Here is a 14559-nt window from a genome sequence, read left to right as displayed (position 1 = left end):
TTCTGGGCACTCAGTTCGTTCCTGCTACTGGTCGGGCCAGACGCCGTTGGGCCAGACGTCCAGGAATGCTGTGCGCGTGGAGGGCTCTGTGCGCGTTGAGGTTTCACATGGTGGCGCAAAGCTGGGTGCGAGAGACAGCGTCGCGTTGGAACATGGTGGGTGCTGGATGGAGCAGCGCTGTCGCACATGCCAAAGACGGTGCAGAGACGGTGCAAAGGCGGTGCAAAGACATCCCTCTCGGCCCAATCACCGATGACGTCTGGCGCTGCAGCATCAGCGGGCGGCACCACAGGCCATATCCATATGCGTCGGGCGAGCTGCGTGCGCCCGTCTGATTCACGTCCACGTCCACGATCCACGGGGGAGAAACCTTAGAAGGGTCCGCGCCTGCGCCACACCAGCTTTGCAGCTGTGTTTTGATTGATGCACCCCGCTGCTGCAGCGACTCGCCCCACCCGCTTTCTTGCAACACCTCCCGCCCTCCCGCCGGCGTCTTCACGTCTGCACGACTGCCAGTCCGCAGCGCGTCTCCGCGAGCAACTCTGGGCGAGCGTCCGTCAGGCATCACTGCGGCATTTGGCACCACCGGCGACGGCGACGACCCACATTTGCGTCCCTCAGCCACGCTCAGCGCCCACTAGCTTTTGACGGCATCACGCCCTCCGCCCTGCCCGTCATCGCGCCCAGCACCCGCAAACCGCCCCGGTGACAGCAGCCAGCACCTCCTTGCACCCTCCCTCGCCCGCGCTCCTCGCCGCGGCTCTTTCCGCGCACAGCGTCCCGTGCTCCGCCGGCGCCTGTTTGGGCTCCGACCACTCGCCCCGCCGGCCACGCCAGGCCCCTCCCCTCGCCCACCGACGGCGCAGCGACAGCCACGCCCTCCGCCGCTGCTGAACCGCCGCCGCCATGTCGAGCGTCGACGAGACCGTCGCCAATGTGCAGCGCAAGATTGACCGCGAGCGCGCCCTGATCAACGCCGCCAATGCCATGCGCCAGTCGACCAACAACCCGGCCGTGCTGTCGCGTCTGGACGGCCAGATCAAGGACGGCCGCCGCAACATCGAGTACTTCGAGTCCAAGCTGCACGACCTGAGCGTGCAGCGCACCGCCGCCGGCGTCGAGAACATGAGCCTGCAGCCTGGTGGGTCTGGCATGCGAAAGGGAGACAATCCGCTGACTCCCCCTCCCAAAGATGGCTGGAACGGCTATATGCCCAACGACCAGGGAGGCTACGGCGCGCAGCAGGGCCAGTATGGCGACCCCGCCGGCGCCCAAGGGCTCCAGCCGCCCCGCGCCCCGTATGCCGCACCAGCTTCTGGTGCGGCGAGCAAGCGCCCCAACTACAGCAAGCTCGGTATGCACCCCCTCCTCCCCGCGCTGCAACCCCCCACTGACGTCTGCAGATCTGATCCGCTATGACACGCAGCATCTGGGGCCCCGCATCCAGCTCATGCTGTCGCAGCTCGAGTTCAAGCTCAGTGTCGAGAAGCAGTACAAGGACGGCATCGAGAAGATGGTGCGTCTGTACCAGATGGAGGGCGACCGCAAGAGCAAGCAGGACGCCGAGGCCAAGCGCATCGAGAGCAACCAGAAGATCCAGCTGCTGAAGCACTCGCTCAAGCGCTACGAGGACCTGCACGTCGACATTGACGGTGCCGACGACGGCGATGGTAAGATCCGGTCCTTCCACACTCACGGCGTTGACTGATCCAGACCACAGATGATAGCCTGAGCGTGCCCAGCCAGCGCAAGCCGCTGAGCGGCCATCTGGCCCTGACCGTCCACGCAATCGCCGAAGCTGACCACGCGGCCACCGGTCGCTTCAGCCGAGGACCCGAAACCTTCATCAACATCAAGGTCGAAGATGCCGTCAAGGGCCGCACCAAGCCCTCCAGGAACGACCGCTGGATTGAAGAGAGACACGAGTTCGACATTGACAAGGCGAACGAGATTGAAATCACCGTGTACGATAAGACCGGCGACCATGCACTGCCCATTGGTATGCTTTGGGTCCGCATATCGGACATCGCCGAGGAGATGCGTCGAAAGAAGATCGAAACGGAGCTGCAGACCTCTGGATGGGTCGCCGCAGACAAGATGGGAGGACACGCAGGCATTCAGCCAGATCTCCAGTTCCAGCCACCCCCAGGACAGAACCCTGCCGGTGGGGCAGGAGCCGGTCCAGGTGGTATGCGGCCTGCCGGAGGTGCGCAGCCCCAGACGGGACCCATCGTAATTGACGATTGGTTTTCGCTGGAGCCAGTCGGACGCATCCACCTCTCCATGGCCTTTGCCAGAAACACGCAGAACAAGACTCCGTTCGACGTTGGTCTCGGTCGAAAGGGCGCCGTTCGTCAGCGAAAGGAGGACGTGGTCGAGCAGTATGGACACAAGTTCGTGCAGCAGCAGTTCTACAACATCATGCGTTGCGCTCTCTGCGGTGACTTCTTGAAGTACTCTGCTGGCATGCAATGTACCGACTGCAACTACACGTGTCACAAGAAGTGTTACCCTAAGGTGGTCACCAAGTGTATCACACAGTCGAACGCCGAGACGGATCCGGACGAAGCCAAACTCAACCACCGCATTCCCCATCGCTTTGAGACTTTCTCAAACATGGGCGCTAACTGGTGCTGTCACTGCGGTTACGTACTGCCCCTCGGACGGAAGCAAACCAAGAAGTGTGCTGGTAAGTCGTGTTTGCATTGCCATGACTGCCCGTGTATGCTAATCAGTTATAGAATGCGGTCTTACATGTCACGCTCATTGCGTACATTTTGTTCCCGACTTTTGTGGCATGTCAATGGAGGTTGCTAATCAAATTCTCATGGAGATTAAGAGGACCAGAAGAGGACAATCAACCTCGGGCTCGAACATGACGAACCGAACATTACGCCCACAGCCACCAAAGCCTCTACCGACACCCCAGTCTCCACAGTCTGGTGGGGAGTCGTCGTCGCCGACAGACCGATACTCTTATAACAACAAGAACGAGAGCATTGCGCCACCAGCTGCCGGCCGGACGCAGTCGTATGCGCCATCGTCCCAGGCGTCAGGTGCCGCGCGCACTTCCTACTCTTCAGGCGGCTCCACTGCACCCACGTCCCCAACTACCTCACAGCGACCTTCCTCCGGGCGAACTCAGTCTTCGCAATCCGCGATCGCCGCCGCTGCCGCTGTCATGGCGAAACCTCCGGCTGGACCCGCGGCACCTGATTATCGACGCTCCCAGACAGCAGACTACCAAGCGGCCCCCAAGCCTGCAGGATACCCCCAGGATCAGCGTACACCGCAGCCGCCACCTCAGCAAGCTACATACAACCCACAGCACTACGCTGATGTTGACAAGCGACAACATCAATCTCCTCCAGCAGGGCCGCAATACGGTAACAGCCAGTCGTTCGCACATCCCCAGCCCCCACAGGCTGCACCACAGCAACCTCCTGCGCCGCCTGCGAAGCAAGATCCTCGACAGCCGCCACAGCAAGCATCTGCCTTGACGAAAGCCCCCGAGAATAAGGTAACGCCACCGGCCAACGCGGCAGGAACTGGAAGAAGGATAGGTCTGGACCACTTCAACTTCCTTGCAGTCCTCGGAAAGGGTAACTTTGGTAAGGTCATGTTGGCCGAGACCAAGAGTTCAAAGCAGTTGTATGCTATCAAGGTCTTGAAGAAAGAGTTCATCATCGAGAACGACGAAGTAGAGAGCACGCGATCGGAGAAGAGGGTGTTCTTGATTGCCAACAAGGAGCGTCATCCCTTCTTACTCAGCCTGCACGCTTGTTTCCAGACAGAGACTCGTGTCTACTTCGTCATGGAGTACATCAGTGGTGGTGATCTCATGCTGCACATCCAGAGGGGCCAATTTGGTACTAAGCGAGCTCAGTAAGTTTGCCATGATCTTCAACATGGAAGAATGATGCTAACCATCCCCAGATTTTACGCAGCAGAGGTCTGTCTCGCGTTGAAGTACTTCCACGAGAACGGTGTCATCTACCGTGACTTGAAGCTCGACAACATCCTACTTACTCTGGATGGGCACATCAAGATTGCTGATTACGGTCTGTGCAAGGAGGAAATGTGGTACGGTTCAACAACCAGCACATTCTGTGGTACGCCTGAATTCATGGCGCCTGAAGTAAGTCTTCTGCAGAGTATCTCGACTTGACACTGACAAGTGGTAGATCTTGCTCGACAAGAAGTATGGTCGCGCTGTCGACTGGTGGGCATTTGGTGTCCTGATCTACCAGATGCTTCTCCAGCAGTCGCCCTTCCGTGGTGAAGATGAGGATGAGATCTACGATGCTATCCTCGCTGATGAACCCCTCTACCCTATTCACATGCCTCGCGACTCTGTCTCGATCCTCCAGAAGCTGCTCACTCGCGAGCCTGAACTACGACTTGGATCAGGCCCCACAGATGCGCAAGAGATTATGTCTCACGCCTTTTTCAGGAACATCAACTGGGACGACATCTACCATAAGCGCGTAGCACCACCTTTCATCCCTACAATCACCAGCGCTACAGATACCAGCAATTTCGACACAGAATTTACAAGCGTGACGCCGGTCCTTACGCCTGTGCAGTCTGTTCTGTCGCAAGCAATGCAGGAAGAGTTCCGCGGCTTTTCTTACTCGGCCGACTTCAATTAAGAAAGTTTGCTTTCCCTCGGAGACTCTGGGCGTATTGTATCTGCAATGCGTCGCTTCCACGGTCGGTCAAGTAACACAAGGAAGGTGAGACGAGATGTACGCGAGCCCCTGCTGCCGGGCCTCGCTAGAATTGCCCATTTTCTAGGCAGGCTGCGGTTGCTGTTGAGGTGGATTCACTGGGATCACAAACCCTTCTTCTCTTCGTCCTTGGAAAGCAACAATTGTAATGCATCATTAGCGGAAGGGGTCAGTGGGAGGTTCTTGACAAAGGCGTCCGATGTTGTTGGCGGGAGGGTGTGGCTTGTCTAGGGAGCATGGCTGGTCCTGTAGCAGGTGCGTTGCAATGCATGATGGTGCATTACTCAAAAGACAGCGGGTGGACGTTGCGGGACTTGGAAATGCCGATTTTCCACAACTTACAGGATAGAAGAACAATCATTTGCGCACTTTAGCCGGAGACACTCCTTCAAACGATTTCAGCATTTGCCGACTATTGTTACGGGGCTCTTTCCTTTGTTTGACAAAGCTAATCTTGGCAAACTCCTCCTCACTATCCTCCTCTTGTCGCACAACTTCACCCACATTCGCGATGTGTCCTCTTTCGGCCTACCTGTGTGCAGCTACTAAGTTCAGAGAAAAGGCCGTCGATCTCGGAATGCTTACCGATTTCGCATTGGCAAGTTCAAGGGGTTGACAAACAGCGCCACCGAGTCCTACGTACCCTGCGCGCAAATTCATGTCATCTGTCACCTCGCTTCAGCAGCCGAGTTCGTCCTGCCCTGTGAGTGGGTGCCTTACCTGCATCTGAGTCGGAGGAAAGGGTAGTTGCATCCTGCTAAGTCGGTGTATTAGGGAAGGTAACACGGCTCAGACATGCCCATGCCCTGTTATCTACGAGATCGGACGATGAATGGTCCAGACATGACTGTCGTACCACAGACTACACCATGCTGATACGGCCAACGAATGGTGGTGAAGCATTCCAGTCTTACGCAATGCAACAGTAACTGAATTGCGACTGTTAGCTGCAAAGCATTTCAGGATCGCGAATGTCGCTGCCAATGCCGCTCACAACCCTAATCGACACGGTCCCCAGCTGTTTTGGGCGGGGTGCAGTATTGCGCGCAGGTAAGCACAGCGATCGACTGCGCGTTGAAACAGACCGGTTTTAGTCTGCGGGCCTATAGCAGACAAGCAAGAGTACCTCCCGCAGCCATCTCAGATGGGATCCTCGAGAATGAGACACTTTGCGAAAAGGCTCAGACCAGTTCTGCGATACGAGCTGCGTGCTCCTATACTCGGCAATGGGCATCAATACAAACGATGTTCCTTTTGACATCGAACATGAGCTCATATGGCGTAATGGGCCCTTCCTGCGAGGCCCAGGCGACATGCACAACCATCTGAATCGAGCGACGGACACGCACAGCATCTGGCGCGGATACGGGCCCGATCACAGCACAGGCCCCGCACCCCAAGCTGCGCAAGAAGAAGGGCATGCAAGGTGTGTTGGCGAGCATCGGCACATTTTCTTTTAAGGTATCTACGAGGCCTGGTCAGACGATGACTTTGGTTGTTGAGGTCGGTGGGCCAAGATGCGGCTGACCAGGAAAGCGGACGACCTGATTGATCGCATCGACCGGGCACGCTATGTGCGCCGTTCGGCGGTGACACCTTGTCGCTGCACGCAATACTACCCACGTGTCAGCGCCTCTTCTCGACAATGACAGATCGCATTATCGGCGCATCGAAACGCCCTGATGGCGGCAGCTTGTGGGAGAGGGAAAATCCGGAGCAAGTGGCTCCTCACTAGCCGGCCCGCTGGTCAAGCCGCTAACAGCGGTACCCTAGCCCTGGAGTTTGGGATGACTAGAGTCAAATGTGCTGCTGGTGCCTCGTCGCGGCCTGGACAGGAGGCGTGGTCGGAGTCGGCTTAGCGAGGGCGCGAAGAGGGTGATTTAACGTGCGTATGGCGGCACGGCAAGTGGCCGCGATTTATCATTTCTTGCAGAGAGGTACCAGCGGCCCAAGCAGCTCAGGCGCCCGTTGATGCAAGGAAATCTAGTGCCAAATCTTCAGCCTATCGACCGCAGGGAAGCGCAACGTTAATATCGAACGTCCACCCGGCCGCGTTCCCCTCTAGTCCTCGCTGCAATTACACACTTCGAGCATCAGCACACACGCCAGATAGCACAGGGAGACGGCGCAGCGCAGCGCAGCCCTTGCTTGCTCTCGCAGCCCTTGCTTTCGCATTCCGACCCCACCCGCACGTTTCGGCACGGCTACCCGCCCCGCCGTCCCGTTCCCGAGTCACTGAGCATTAAGCGCGAGGCTGTTCGACAAACAGAGGCGCAGACCTCTCGAACACCGCTTAAGGATTCTCCCAATCGCCTGCTGACCCAACAACCGTCAAAATTACCGCCTTCACGGGTCCCGGCGCGGCGGGCGCACCTTCGCGTTGGACGAACGGTGCTGAGCGGCAAATTTTAACCACCGTGAATGCTCAGCAAATGCCTCCGTCACCTTCAGTGCAGCAATCGCCAGTGACCCAGGTAACGTCGCCGGCGCTGGGAGCTGCGGGGTCCCCGTTGCAGACACCAGGGCCTCTCATTGCCAGCGCTAGTGGTGGTGTGGAGGCCGCGGGTCGACGGCACGAAACGACCAGAATGCGCTCGTCCATTGCTTGCTCTAGATGCCGACGCAGCAAGACCAAATGCGACAACAATGGCACTCGCGACAGTACTGGTGCTCTCGCAGCCTGTAAATCGTGTGAGGCTAGCGGGAAGTTCTGCGAATATCCTGCGCCGCAGCCTCCAGCAACCAGTCAACCTCATCGACGTGAAAGTTCAGCAATAATGGCTGGCGATGAGGTATGTGTAACCGCCTTTAATTCGTCACGGATGTACCTGGTATATCCTCGGATCTGACTCGGCACGCTGCATCGCCTCTAAAAGCCACATCGGAGCCGTCAGCTTCCACTCGCCATTCAGAGTGATGGAACTGATAAGGAGCTTTTCGCTGACTCGGGGGTTCCAGTTACCTGTCAAGAAACGCAAGCGACCTTTTGTGTCACCTATAGTAGGAGGCACTCCGATTCGTACCAAAGGGGATGCTCTTTGTTCGCCGCTGCTGACACCCAAAGTCTGGGACGAGCTTGTAAGTCATGTTCTTGAATGCCTAATGCGTAGCTGACGCTCGAAAGTGGGCGATCTACGAAAAGCATTATGCGATGGAGTTCCCATTTTTACATAAGAGGACGTTTCTCGGTCCTCTCCAGCGACTACCAACGGTTCAGTACTCAGAGACGGCGCCTCAGTCTCCCAGCCAGCACACCCACGATCCTGCCTTAGTCCTAGCATTCTTGACACTGACTTCCCCATTTCACCCCGAGCTTATTGCGCAAAACGAAAAACCTGCTGATACCGCCACTTTCTATGCAACAGCCGGTCGCGCGTGCTTTGATTGGTCGTTTGACCGTAAAGGTGAAGCGGCTATGCAACAAGCTCAGGCGTTACTCATGATCGGCTATCACGAGTGGACCGCATGTAAGGGTTACAGTGGGTACATGCTGATTCGAACGGCGGTTGCTCTTGCGCAAAGGGATGGCTTACAATTCGATGAAGACCTGGACGCGGGACACCAAGGAGAAGATGCAGCCTTGAGACGAGACCGCTTCATCCGACAAGAATCCCGGCGCCGCACATTCTGGAGTTGCTTCATCATCGACCGCTACCTGAGCATAGGAAAACGACGGCCTAAGATCCTACAGATAGAAGACCTCTATGGTCAAATTCAAGTCCCTTGTAGCGACAAGAACTTCATTTCAGGTCGGGCGGTCAGGACTAAGTTCTTCGGAGAAACCGACGCGGAGTATGCAAAGCGGCGCAAGGAGACCGACGAGAAGGCCATGAAACGCAACGGCGGGCACAAAGCGGAAAGAATCGAATGGGAGGACCGTGATGATGATGGTATGCTCGGCCGCTACATGTTTGCACTCGAACACTTCTCCGATGTGAACAAATGGGCGAACAACGGAGGTAGACGGTATGCAAGCGAGATGCCAATCTTTGACGGAAAGGACCACTGACTGCGTTAGATCTGAAACGGAGCATATTGGACCGTGGAATACCAAGACAACATATTACCATCTCGATAAACGCCTTCGAGAGATCAGGGACGATCTTCCGGAGGAGCTCCGGCTCACGTCCATCAACACGGAAAATCACGTCTATGGTGCGCCTTCTGCAACGTCACGAACATACTTTATGATACACGCGATCCTCATGCTCTCGGCAACATATCTGGCACCCGAATACATGCCAACGTTTGGTTTCAGGTTGACGAAGCCACAAGGTCCGATGGACGAACCATCGGTGACCGAGCCATTGCCAGACGACCAGCCCGACTACTGGGTTGAGAAGGCCAAGGAGTGTTTCGAATATGTGAGGGATTTTGTGAGTGTGCTTCAATCCTTCAAGGAAAGGGGCCTGGTCGTGGAGTCGCCCTTCATGGGACACGCGGTCTGGAGAGCGGCATGGGCAGGTGAGTAGCACGCGGAACGCACAGAAACCAAGGAGCTAACAATTGCAGCCATGTACTGCCACCATGTTCCAAAGATGGATCCGTCGCATGCGTTGAAGTCCAAATCTGAGCCAAATGCATGGGACATCACGAATCAGGTCCTGGACAGCATGAAAAAGAAGTACAAGATTTCAGACTTCTACTCCAGCCAACTAGCGACTGTGACGAGCTATTATGCCGAGAAACGAAAAGCATGGTTGAATAACGGCGGATCCCCACAGAGCACAGTCAGCGAAAATGATGGTGGATTACACGAATATGCGGAGAAGTTCGAGGCAGCGCACAAAGCATTTGGGAGCTTTCAGATTAACGACATAGCATTTTCTGCCGATAAGCACTACAGCAGGTTGAGCACGCTCGAGCAGGAAGAAGAGCCGGAGGAATCTGGGACGCCACCCAGCCCTGTTGTGTCTTTCAAGACCGAGGGAGAAGAGCCTCGCCGAAGCGCATCGACTGCTCCATCGACCACCACCACCCCATTCACGACTGTCAATCCAAACGCGACCGTCCCAGTACCGAAGGAGCAGCCCAATGGGACTGCCGATATATCAAATGGTGTTCCAACACCGTACGGACCTCCTACATCTCAAGGGCAACTGCAGCAGCAACAGCCACCGCAGTCTTATAATAATCAGCCATACGGACCGCCGCCGGCTTTCAATTACCCCAGTGGCACACCTGGTTATCCTCCGTCCACTTCTCAATATAGCCTTCCAACAACCTACGCTCAAACCTCGGGTCCCAGTCACGGGTCAGGCAATGGCTCGTACGACCCTCACGCCTTGATGATGCTAGAGACGGAGGGCAACAGGTCGCTCTCCACCAACGACGTACCACTCTTTGAGATGAGCTCGTACTTGCAAGGCCAACAATACTTTTCAACCATGGGCTACCCACTTGAACAGCAACAACAGCACATGCCATACGGTCCGTACACGTATAACAATGCGTGGACTCCCGATGGCTAAGTCTGCATACGCCTGTACTATCAACGCACCCAGACGTTTTGACCCGGACAGTTCTCTACTTTGGCGAAATTGTGCAACTTCTCACATTCGTTGTATGATCACTTATTTCGCATCAATCTGGCATCGAGTAAACTTGCTTGATATTCTTACCGCATATACTGCGCGGCGTATTGCAGCGTAATCGTTTGCATCGAACATTCATTAGTCATTCTAGAATTCATATACCCTAACGTCCACCGGAGACGTTTTGCACTTTTAAACAGCATTCTAGATCGTTTGCCAAATGGGGCATGGAGCATAGCGGACTCAATAGCGTTTTTGGTCGCTTCAGCATTTCGAGGTTGGAGGGGAGTTGTTTCAAATCGATTACTGATAATTGTGTGTTTCGTACTTGCTAGTAGGCAGGAGAGCTAAATATTAGGGTACAAGAACACACTTGTAGCCTGATCTCGAGTCCCACTTCTTACGCGTTTTCGTGACGGCAGAGTCGTCACTTCCTTTGAGGTGTCCTAAGAGTGATCATATAGGGCTCACTTCCCTTCTCACCTGCGCGCTTTCTGTTTGCATCTTCACTTCCTGACTGCACTAGTGCCATCGCGCCGTCCACACAGTCCCCCGTCTTCTCCACACACCCCTCCACACACACACCCCTCCACACACACACCCCTCCACACACACACCCCTCCACCCATCTCCGGCTCACCCGCACAGCCAAGATGCGTCTCAACTACCTCCTCACGCTCTCGGGCCTCGCGGCGTCTATCGCTGCCCGCGTCCTTCCGCTCAATGCGTCCTTGTTCAGCGACCGCGTCCAGACAGCTGGTCTCTTCGATGGCAAGAGCATCGCGTCGGATGCGGACTGGAATAAGTACCGCGGTAAGGGAAGTCATTACCAGTGTCTGTTTCAGGCGAATGATGAGGTTGCTGGGATGCTTGTTGAGGATACGCGTACGCCGCCGTCGGCTCAGAGCATTTGGAGGGGCACCTCTGGTAAGTGACTGCTACTCTGAAGCCTTACTCTGAAAGTGGTCTGACAAGACGTGCAGAGGAGCGGGCCCAATGGAACTGGCACGAGAACACATTCGATGAGTCCTACATGGGCCACGAGATACTGCACCTTGAAGACGCCTTCGAGGCTCTCAACATCGACGGCCGCCGCAACGTCGGCTGGGCGCTTGGTCACTACGACGAGAAGCGGCACTACCTACCCGGCCAGATTGGATATTCTAAGATGATCCCTCCCGTCTCGCAGACCTACACCGTCGATGGCAAGATCTACATGGTGCGACTTCACTCCCGTCAACTTATGTTAGACTAACCCTTATAGTCCTCGGGTGGCTTCTACATCTTTGTCGTCAACCAACGCGACGGAGCCATCGTCGCGCTCAACATAAACAGCCCCAAACACGCCAGCGTAGATGAATGGGAGAATGTCCCCGGCGGCACCACACCCGCAGACCTTCCAAAGCTGCAGTACTCCTCTGATTTGATATGGGGAAAATGGGTCCAAAACAACTACGGGATCAAGAGACTGCGTGTCTACATGGCCGACAATGTAATCAACGCCGAAACTGTGGCTGTAGTAGCACGTGCGCTGCGCGACAAGAAGGTTACCAGCCTTGGGGTCTGGCCCGGCACGCAGTTCGAGAAGGAGCGTGACGAGGAGGCATTTCAGGCCATCATTGGTATGCCACTCCACATTCTCAACCACAACAATAACGAACACACGCTGATACACTCAGGGTCCCCGATTGGGGGCACGATCTCGATCATGCTTGCGCAGCACAAGTAGGTCTATTGACGATGGAAGTGATGTGTTGCGGTGCTAACGAAGTGCAGGGCTGAGCTGGGGAACAAGGAGATCTTTCAGGTCAATATTATTGGGGATGAGCCAACTCACCCAGCTCATGACCCGGATATGCATTTAGTCTTTCAGATCAGGGATGTGCCGCTGTCAAATCCTGGTCAGACGCCTGCTAGATGAAGAAGCAGACAGGCCTGTCCGGGGTGAGTAGGCCTGATGTCCGTCAGTGCCTCTGGTGCTAGGAGTACTTCAATGCGTTCCCGCCGTCACAGACGAAGCGAGAAGCGCCTAGATCTTCCAAAGAGGTTGTCATATTGGACAGATTATGTAGGATCTTACATACCAAGATAAATTACACAAACAGCGTTTCCAACATGGCGTATACAGCCCGTAATTGTATAGTCTTATAGCTCAGGCAAGAAGAAGACATGTAGTAAAGGTACAAGCTACCGTATTTGCTTGTGAAGACGCAATCGACCGAGCGCCTCAGGCGACAGCGTCGAGCCTATCACATGAGAGCTAGAGAATTATTATAGGACTGAGCATTCGATGATATCCCCACAATGTCCTTGAAGCACCTAACCCAAAGCGCTTAGTTAATTCCATCTTCGTCAGCAAATACGGTATATACGCTTGGCTTAGCTCAGATTTTTGCACTTGAGTGATGTTGCTTACTGAATCTCGGAATTCGATCGCTGCGAATTAACTGACACTACCAGCGTTTCTTGCTGGGAGATGAAATGGAGCCGTGCTGTCCCCGCGTAACGCATGCGCAAGGACAGCCGAAGTCGTTCACAGAAGAGTTCAAACACATTGTTGCTTTTTGGTCGGCCCGGATATTTGCACCTCCAACTCCTAATGCCTACACATCCTTGGATAAGAGTGGATCGCAAAGCACATTGAGATCGACATACATGGCTCACTAGTATTGTTGTCTAGCACCAGCGAGAAGGTTCGTCCGTTGAATGTATTGCGCTGCAAAGTTGGACTCGAGGTTCGTCCGCCAAATATATTGCGCTGCAAAGGTAGACTCGATGAGCTGCAGAACCACGAGCCACGACTGTGCTGGCAACGGACCAAAACGCACGAGATTTGCTGACCTGTGGGGATACAGCACACTTGAGTTTGTAGTATTAAAGGTCGATTGTTGACTTGAACTCCTTACAGTTGTCAACACATATTCTCCCCACTCCCCACTCCAGCACTACCAAAGCAGCCTCACTATTGTTCTGTTAAAATGAACATCCGCCAACTCACCAAGACTCTCCATCACACCGTCTACCCGGCGATTTCTCCCTCCAATCCTCTCAACTCTGCCCACGGCAAAACAGTCGTTATCTCGGGTGGTGCCAGCGGGATAGGCTATGGCATTGCGCAAAGCTTCGCCGCTGCTGGCGCCGCAACTGTTGTGATAATTGCTCGTCGCCAGGCGCCCCTCGACGAAGCTTCAACAAAGCTGCGTGCTGAGATTGCAGCCGCGGGCGGCAAGACAGAAGTATGGACATATCTTCTGGACATCACCAAGGAAGCGGACGTGAATGGCGCTTTCGACGATATCAGGAAGCGCTTGAACGAGAGCAGTACCCCGAACACCCAGCCCAAAGACGCTGATGTCCTCGTAACAAGCGCCGCACATACCGGTCAAGGCGAGGCTACGTCTTCCCTGGAGTATTCCACCGACGCCTATCGCGAAGCGTTCGACACCAACCTTTACGGCAACCTGAACCTCACCCGAGCCTTCCTCAAGCCCGAAATTCCAGCCATTCCGTTGACTTCCTTGGACGGCATCGTCAAGAAAACTACACCTTCTCCCTTTCCCCACAATCAGAAGGTCATCCTCGACGTCTCGACTGTCGCTGCATACACCGTGTTTCCAGCCTCAGCAACCTACGGGACCAGCAAACTCGCCTTCACCCGCGCGCTGCAGTACCTCCAATCCGAAGTCGACGCACTGCCAGGACAGCCCATCCGCATCCACAGTTTCCATCCCGGCGCGGTGTTCACACCCGCCGCACAAAAGGCGCTTAAGACGAAGCTGGAAGGGTTTGAATGGGACGACGAGAGCCTGCCGGGCGGGTTGGCGGTGTGGCTGGCTAGCCCCGCCGCGGCGTTCCTGAAGGGCCGGTTTATCCTGAGCAACTGGGATGTGGACGAGTTGACGGCTCTGAAGGGCAAGTTTGAGGCAGATCCCGAGTTTGGCTTGATTTCACTCCACTTCTGAGCTGGAGGGTGGGGAAAGGTAGACGGTCCTTCCTTGCCAACGTTTCCCAAGTGTGCACCTGATATAGTCTGTAGTCAGCCAGGGACAATACTATATTCCTGTGAGCAACGCATTGGATCTGTGCAATTATCCTAATCTTTCACATCTCCCAGATATCTCATCAAGCTTGCGTTGTGTTAAGCTCGCAATACCGCTCTAAGTCCTTCTAGGACAAATAATGCGATTGGGGTTGCAATCAACCCTTGTGATCGACATGCACGGAATTTGCGGTCGGCATTCGCGGAATAGAATACGCCATCGGTGTTCACGGACTAAAGCCATCAACGCGTGCGG

At 55.3% G+C, this 14559-nt stretch overlaps 4 protein-coding genes across 4 annotated transcripts; all 4 read left to right on the top strand.

The window, feature by feature from the left end:
- The first annotated feature begins 736 nt into the window (after positions 1–736).
- C7974DRAFT_59493 (protein kinase C) lies at positions 737–4433 on the top strand. Its single transcript, XM_046146926.1, has 6 exons — positions 737–1141; positions 1193–1354; positions 1404–1670; positions 1721–2689; positions 2742–3885; positions 3937–4433. Exons 1-6 carry the CDS (start codon positions 907–909, stop codon positions 4166–4168), a joined length of 3009 nt encoding a protein of 1002 aa, XP_045992750.1. The 5' UTR covers positions 737–906; the 3' UTR covers positions 4169–4433.
- Positions 4434–7162: 2729 nt separating this feature from the next.
- C7974DRAFT_379989 (fungal-specific transcription factor domain-containing protein) lies at positions 7163–10201 on the top strand (the record flags this gene model as incomplete). The annotated part of the gene is made up of 5 exons (XM_046140488.1): positions 7163–7522; positions 7689–7808; positions 7855–8696; positions 8749–9194; positions 9243–10201. 5 exons carry the CDS (start codon positions 7163–7165, stop codon positions 10199–10201), a joined length of 2727 nt encoding a protein of 908 aa, XP_045992749.1.
- Positions 10202–10756: 555 nt separating this feature from the next.
- Positions 10757–12537, top strand: C7974DRAFT_59498 (uncharacterized protein). Its single transcript, XM_046146927.1, has 5 exons — positions 10757–11191; positions 11248–11483; positions 11529–11886; positions 11944–11989; positions 12041–12537. Exons 1-5 carry the CDS (start codon positions 10918–10920, stop codon positions 12183–12185), a joined length of 1059 nt encoding a protein of 352 aa, XP_045992748.1. The 5' UTR covers positions 10757–10917; the 3' UTR covers positions 12186–12537.
- A 391-nt stretch (positions 12538–12928) lies between these two features.
- C7974DRAFT_59461 (uncharacterized protein) lies at positions 12929–14353 on the top strand. Its single transcript, XM_046146925.1, has 2 exons — positions 12929–12957; positions 13120–14353. The coding sequence occupies exon 2, from the start codon at positions 13243–13245 to the stop codon at positions 14224–14226; it is 984 nt and encodes a 327-aa protein (XP_045992747.1). The 5' UTR covers positions 12929–12957; positions 13120–13242; the 3' UTR covers positions 14227–14353.
- Positions 14354–14559: the final 206 nt, after the last annotated feature.

This window comes from Boeremia exigua (genome assembly GCF_020726555.1).
Source record: "Boeremia exigua strain MPI-SDFR-AT-0100 chromosome Unknown C7974scaffold_12, whole genome shotgun sequence".
NCBI classification, from domain to species: Eukaryota; Fungi; Ascomycota; class Dothideomycetes; order Pleosporales; family Didymellaceae; genus Boeremia; species Boeremia exigua.
Note: the sequence above shows the minus strand (reverse complement) of the source record. Positions and strands in the feature narration are given on the sequence as shown.

What these genes read in the sequence shown, in the direction of transcription:
- C7974DRAFT_59493 (XM_046146926.1), top strand. Translation starts at nt 907, where the DNA reads ATGTCGAGCGTCGACGAGACCGTCGCCAATGTGCAGCGCAAGATTGAC. An exon ending in GAACATGAGCCTGCAGCCTG is followed by an intron (nt 1,142 to 1,192) that starts GTGGGTCTGGCA and finishes CCCCTCCCAAAG; the next exon opens with ATGGCTGGAACGGCTATATG. An exon ending in CCCCAACTACAGCAAGCTCG is followed by an intron (nt 1,355 to 1,403) that starts GTATGCACCCCC and finishes TGACGTCTGCAG; the next exon opens with ATCTGATCCGCTATGACACG.
- C7974DRAFT_59498 (XM_046146927.1), top strand. Translation starts at nt 10,918, where the DNA reads ATGCGTCTCAACTACCTCCTCACGCTCTCGGGCCTCGCGGCGTCTATC. An exon ending in CATTTGGAGGGGCACCTCTG is followed by an intron (nt 11,192 to 11,247) that starts GTAAGTGACTGC and finishes CAAGACGTGCAG; the next exon opens with AGGAGCGGGCCCAATGGAAC. An exon ending in TCGATGGCAAGATCTACATG is followed by an intron (nt 11,484 to 11,528) that starts GTGCGACTTCAC and finishes TAACCCTTATAG; the next exon opens with TCCTCGGGTGGCTTCTACAT.
- C7974DRAFT_59461 (XM_046146925.1), top strand. Translation starts at nt 13,243, where the DNA reads ATGAACATCCGCCAACTCACCAAGACTCTCCATCACACCGTCTACCCG.